The sequence below is a fragment of the Sphaeramia orbicularis genome, chromosome 22 (assembly GCF_902148855.1).
Source record: "Sphaeramia orbicularis chromosome 22, fSphaOr1.1, whole genome shotgun sequence".
NCBI lineage: Eukaryota > Metazoa > Chordata > Actinopteri > Kurtiformes > Apogonidae > Sphaeramia > Sphaeramia orbicularis.
This window is the reverse complement of record NC_043978.1, coordinates 2,510,643-2,516,642: the sequence shown is the minus strand read 5'-3', so window position 1 is coordinate 2,516,642 and position 6,000 is coordinate 2,510,643. Positions and strand designations below refer to the sequence as shown.

At 50.8% G+C, this 6,000-nt stretch overlaps 2 protein-coding genes across 2 annotated transcripts in view; one reads left to right on the top strand and one right to left on the bottom strand.

The window, feature by feature from the left end:
* The window catches only part of LOC115413856 (proline-rich receptor-like protein kinase PERK10), a 13,434-nt gene extending 8,883 nt beyond the window's left edge, over positions 1 to 4,551 (top strand). The window contains exons 2-3 of the mRNA XM_030126977.1: positions 3,380 to 3,825; positions 4,205 to 4,551. Of these exons, the coding sequence (XP_029982837.1) occupies positions 3,380 to 3,825; positions 4,205 to 4,551 (793 nt within the window). The remainder of the gene's footprint in view (positions 1 to 3,379; positions 3,826 to 4,204) is intronic.
* LOC115413259 (protein FAM163A-like) overlaps positions 1 to 6,000 on the bottom strand; it is a 49,669-nt gene that overhangs the window by 17,588 nt on the left and 26,081 nt on the right. The gene's annotated exons all lie outside the window — the stretch shown is intronic.

Genomic DNA, 6,000 nt, shown 5'->3' with positions numbered 1-6,000 from the left:
AGACCTGAACGCTGCTTCAGCTTCTATTGCACATTTATGAACAAATTAAAAAGTCGACTGATTTGAATGAACACAGGCAAAGCAGTGGAGTCTTTCCAGGTCCAAAAATAAGCGACTTTGACTAACATGCAGCCAAATTATGCTAGAAAGGGAGTGTTGAGGTAAAGCATCAGAGCGGAGAGTTTCCAACAGACTGGACAGACAAAGACACTAAGTGACAGAAGTTGGGAGAGTCGACTCTCACTGTCAGAATATCTTAAGCAGCTCCATTCATATATGACTCTCAGAGGGTTCATAGCTGTCTGATTCAGCCTGGAAACACATGGAAACACCAATCTGACTCCACTACAAACACCACAGAACAGGTCTGACAATTAACTGGGGTTTACCAGGACACCCGTCAGCCTCTGAACTGGATACATGACGTATGATTTTAACATGACCACTGCTTTTAAAGGGGACCTGAGGTGAATTGTCATTGCAAGCTGTTTCCAAAGATCACATATGCCACGTTTCCACTACGTGGTACCGGCTCGACTTGACTCGTTTCGGCCTTTTTGCATTTCCATTACGAAAAAGGACCTGGAATCTGGCACCTGGTACTAGTTTTTTGGTATCACCTCTGCCTAGGTTCTAGGACTGGGGAGCAGATACTAAAAGTTGATGTATAAACACTGCAGACCACTGATTGGTCAGAAAGTCGTCTCTGTGACCCGCCGTTTTACAAAAAACAGATGCAGAAGTTTACAGTAAATATAGAGGGTATGCACATGACATCACCGCTAGTGGAAGTCACCGCGGTTCTGCCCAGTGAGTGGCAGAAAGAGGGAGATGAGTGACAGCGTTGGCTTCAATACTGTCTAAACTGAAGAACAATATTTAATAAAAAATGGGGAAGAGCTGTTGTGAGACTGATTGTATGAACAGGTTTGAAAAGCAGTCGAAGCTACCATTTTACAGACACCGAAAGACAAAGAAAAGAAAAGTTTTAGAAGATTTATGGATCCTGTTTCATGTCAGGTAACATTGCTGTATTTTTGGGTAAAATCATACCTTAAATGACGTATTTTTTTTTTTTGTTTGTTTTTTTGTTTGTTTGTTTTTTCTTTTCTTTTCTTTCTCTCTTATGGGCTCAGCTGGCTGACAGGCAGCTGTCTGTACCGATAAGGCAGCAGCCAACACCAACTGCACTCCCAGTCATCATTGCCTATTTTTATAACACCTTTGCTTGTGTATCGTCTTTTATTTGGACATTTTACCAGGGAGTATCTCACACTACTTTTTTTTTTTTTCCTACTTGTCTTGTCCAGCGTCCTAACAGCAGAATGGTAGTCTGGTTCCTTTCGGTGCTGAACAAATTTGCGTTGCCAAGGGTAACTTCATAAAGTATATGAAGCGCCCTGTGATATTCTACTGTGTTTATTATGAGTTTTGTTGAACCACATTTCGATGCCGGACCTGACATGGGGGGTGGGGATGGGGGGGTAGAAGAAGGGGAGAGGACAAGAGAGAAGAAGGTGGCGAAGACCCTCACAAGGAAGTATCAACAATACAAACAGCAACAACCATGGAGACAATTATAATGATGACAATAACTACAACCAGAACTGAGTAAACTGGGCAGAAGAGAGAGAGAAAAAAACAAAACAAAACCACAAAAAAAAAACAAAAACACAACAATGAGATACATAAGACCCATGAAATGAAGAATATAAGAAAGCATGAACAAAATGTCGTATACCACGTTCGCACAAATAATACCTATAACAAATAATACCAGACACAAATCCACACAACATCAGTTGTTCACATTAATCTGCTGTGACAGAGTGAACCAGGCAAACAGACTGAGGTGAAGAACACAGACATGCAACCGCAACTGCACTCCCTCCAAGGATCAGGGACTGACCAAGAGGGCCCCAAGACCTGGCCAACCAGCAGACACCACAGAGAGGGGGGACCCAGCCTGCGCCCCCCGAGAGACAACAGTGTGCCCGCCCCGAAGATGGAGGAGGCCCCCGCCAGAGGCCCCACAGCAGCCCAGCACAGGCCCCAGGAGGCCAGGGACGCCAGCCGCCACCCCCCCGCCGGGGATCGGCCACCAAGGGGCAGGCAAGGTGCCGGTCCCCGAGTCCCACGAGCCCAGGAGCCACCCATCTCCCTGGGCAGGGGTCCCACCCAGCACACCGGGCGGCCAGGCCGGCCCAGACCGCCACCTGCTGCATGCCAGTGCGCACCCCGATCCCACAGCCAAACACGCTGGGGGCCCGGAGGCCCACCTCCCCATCCCACCAAGCCAAACCCCACACACCCCCAGTCCCCCACTCACCCACACAAGCATATGCACACACACCCACTGACTCCCAGACATACACACCACCCATCCCACATGTTCGACCATTCACACACACACACACACACACACACACACATACACACACCTCCACCCATGCCCATACACCCACCTACCCACATGCCCGCCCACACGTACACGTCTACATGTACACACATACCCACACATGTACCCACACCCATCAACAGCCCCTCCCACCCACCTGCACACACCAGACACGCGTATCCGGAGTGCCGCCCCCCCCAGCAGCGAGCAGCACCGCTGTGATTCCCCCCACAGCGCGGCACCCGAGTGCAGCCCCAGCACCAACCGCAGCCCAGGGCAGCAACACCAGCCGCCAGGAACCCCACCACGGTCCACCACCCCGCCGGCAACCGCCACACCCCCGATGCCCGCATACACACATCTTTCCCGGTCCCAACACAACCTGCAGCGGGCAAGAGAGCGGCTAGCCCAGCCCCCCCCCCCCCCCCCCCCAGCAATGCAGCCAGGTGAGCCCCAAGCCACTGTTCTAGCCCCCCTCCCCCGGGGCCCCCCACCCCAGACGGCATCCAGGAAACAGGGGTGTGGGAAGACCCCCCTCCCCCTCGCCTCCCCACCTATCAGTGTTTTGAAGTGTGAGGTGTGCATGCAAGCAGTTAAAATTGAGGAGCACCACTGTGCACCACTGAGGGCGACACCACAAAGGCAGCCTCACCCACCGGCACGGCACCGCCCACCAGGCGCCACACAGCCCGCCCCCCAAAAGTGAATGTGTGGTGTTAGTGTTTCTGTATGTTGTGTTGTGGATGGGTGTAATTAAAATTGAAGAGTTAGCCACCCCAGGGTACCACAGAGGGAGGCCGTTTTAGTGACCCCCCCTGCCGTACCCCCTCGGGATGTGCACCCTCCCCAAGACCCTTTGTGCTTTGTGTGAGGGGGGTGGGGAGGCGAGGGGTTGGGGATAGTATGACTGGGAGGAAGTTTCCTCCCAGAAGACGAGCCAGCCGGCATTCGGCACCCCTGTTCCCCAATACCCATCCCCAGGCAGGGGCCGCCAAGGAGCGGGGCAACCCAGAGACCCCGGGCACCCAACAACCACAGCCAGAAAGCCACCACCCCCCCAGAGGCCACTCACACACTCAATCATCCTATGCAGTCGAGGGAGCACGGACCCGTGACCAGCTGCCCCAAAGCCCCCCAAACAGGCGCGGGGACCCACCACACTCCGCATCTCCCCAGTCTTACATGCACTCGGGATGCAGCGATCACCAGCACAGTGCCACCACGAGACCCAGCACGAGACCCAGCGACCCGCACCCCTGCCCCAGGTCCCAATCGCCACCACGGCCGCACCCCACCATCGCACCCCGAGAGAACCCCCAGCGACACCCCCCACCCCCCACAGGGGCCACAACCCCCCAGGCACACCTGCAGTCCCCCTCCCCCACCGCCACCACACCACAACCCTCCCTCATTCACCAAACATGCAAGTACATCCATACCCACACACCTGCTCCATCAGCTCCCCCACACGCCCGCACACACAGACTTGCACACACAATCCCTCATTCATACTCTAATGCACACATGAGTCATGAGTCATCTGTCTCGTTCACACACACCAACACACACCGACACACCCACCCCTACACACAAACGCGTGCACACACACACACTCACACACATTCTCTCTCTCTCTCTCTCTATCTCTCACACACACACACACACACACACACCACCCACATACACACACACCCACATACACACACCCACACACACACACACACACACACACACACACACTCCCCCACCCCCAGGACTCCCAGGCACCAGCCAGACACCGGGGCACGCACCCGTCAACTCCCGCAGCGGCAAGTCCAGGCCAGCCCAGACACCTCGGCGCATGCCGGGTTCCCCCCCCACCCCGGGAGGGACAGCACCTGGACCCTAGGGCCCAGGAACTGCACCCCGCCCACCCCTCACTCGCCCAGCCACCCGACCCGGGGGATACTGGCCACCGACCCAAGCCCAACCCAGAGCCCCCCGCCCCACCACCACAGGGCTACCCCGGCGTCGGGTCCACCCCCGCCCCAACCGGGACAAACACCAAACCGCCTCCAGAGCAGGGCGGTCCAGAACCCCACTCCGAGGGACCACTAGTGACCTGTAGCCCTGCGGCACCTCCTGCCAGCCTTCTAACACTCAGAGTGATGTGATAGAGCTAATCACAGGGGCCCAGAGAGAATGAGACTGGTCCAATTGATTGTTTGAAGAGGCAGATATTGTCTCACTACTAATGTGATCTAATAGAAGGTTTCTAAACTGGTTAATGCTCAGATTGGCTTTTGTTTTCCAATTCACAAGAATAGTTTTCTTTGCGATGCATAAAGCAGTGAGGACAATGTGGTGTGGCCCAGGTCACCTAGTAAACACAGTGTGGGGTGGGCTGGAATATTACATCTGAGCCATGTTGACAGGTCCTCACAGACCTGAAGCCAAAACCTCTGGACAGGTGCACATTGCCAGAAGGCGTGTATGTAGTTATCAACAGAGTTATCTGTGCACTGTGAGCAGATGTTTGACTGTGTGAGACCCATCTTGAACATCCTTTGTCTTGTATAATGAATTCTGTGAAGAATTTTGAACTGAGTTAGTTGTAAATTCGGATTTTTAGTCATTTTAAATGTATTTGAACATATTTGTGACCATGACTTTCGATCAAAATCACTGGATAAATCTGTCTCCCATTTAGAAGTTGGTAGGTAGATTAAGTCATCTGTTTTAGCATTAAAAGCCTATATATTTTGGATAGTAGCTTTGGGGTGCGGAGGTTCAGAAATTCTTCCACCTTGATTGGTAGTTGTAAGTTTAACTGGTTAGGGGTATATTTCTTACCTATAATAGATTTGATTTGGTGATATTCAAAAAATGTGGTGCTGCTAATCCCATGTTGTGAAGTGAGCGTGTCAAATGGTACAAAGTTTCCGTCCACTATGATATTTTCTAAATGTGTTATTCCTTTGTTCTTCCATTGAGTAAAGTTTATAATTCTTTTATTTTGCAGGATGTCAGGGTTGTTCCAGATGGGTGTCTGCTTACATGGGATGAGTGGACATTTGTTTATTTTAAGAAATTCCCACCAGGCTGTCAGAGTGGAGCTGATGTTCACACTTTTGTAACATTTATGATGCTTAATGGTCGTACTAGTGAATGGTAAGTCAGAGATTGCTACATCATCACACATTGCTTGCTCTACATCAAGCCATGGCTCATCTAGATAACTAGGTTTGAGCCATTTGGAGATATACTGCAGCTTATTGGCTAGGAAATATTGGTCAAATGACGTATTGTTTTGGCTAACGTTACTTCTTAGTAAAGCTCTTGGTTTCATGATCAGATCTTTCATGGTTTTTGTCTTCATTTTGTGATTATGAACCTTGCGCTCCTACATTATTAGTAAACTAACTTGAACTGAGGCTAACCTAGTTTTCAAATACCGGGGAACTGGAGAATAAAGCTGTGACAGAGTATTAGAGCTACATAAGAAAATAAAAACACTTGTCACTATGAGTATAAAGTCATAAAATATCGATATAAAACCCGTAATTTTATAATAATAAAGTCGAATACAAAAAGAATCACAATGTTATGAGAATAAAGTCATA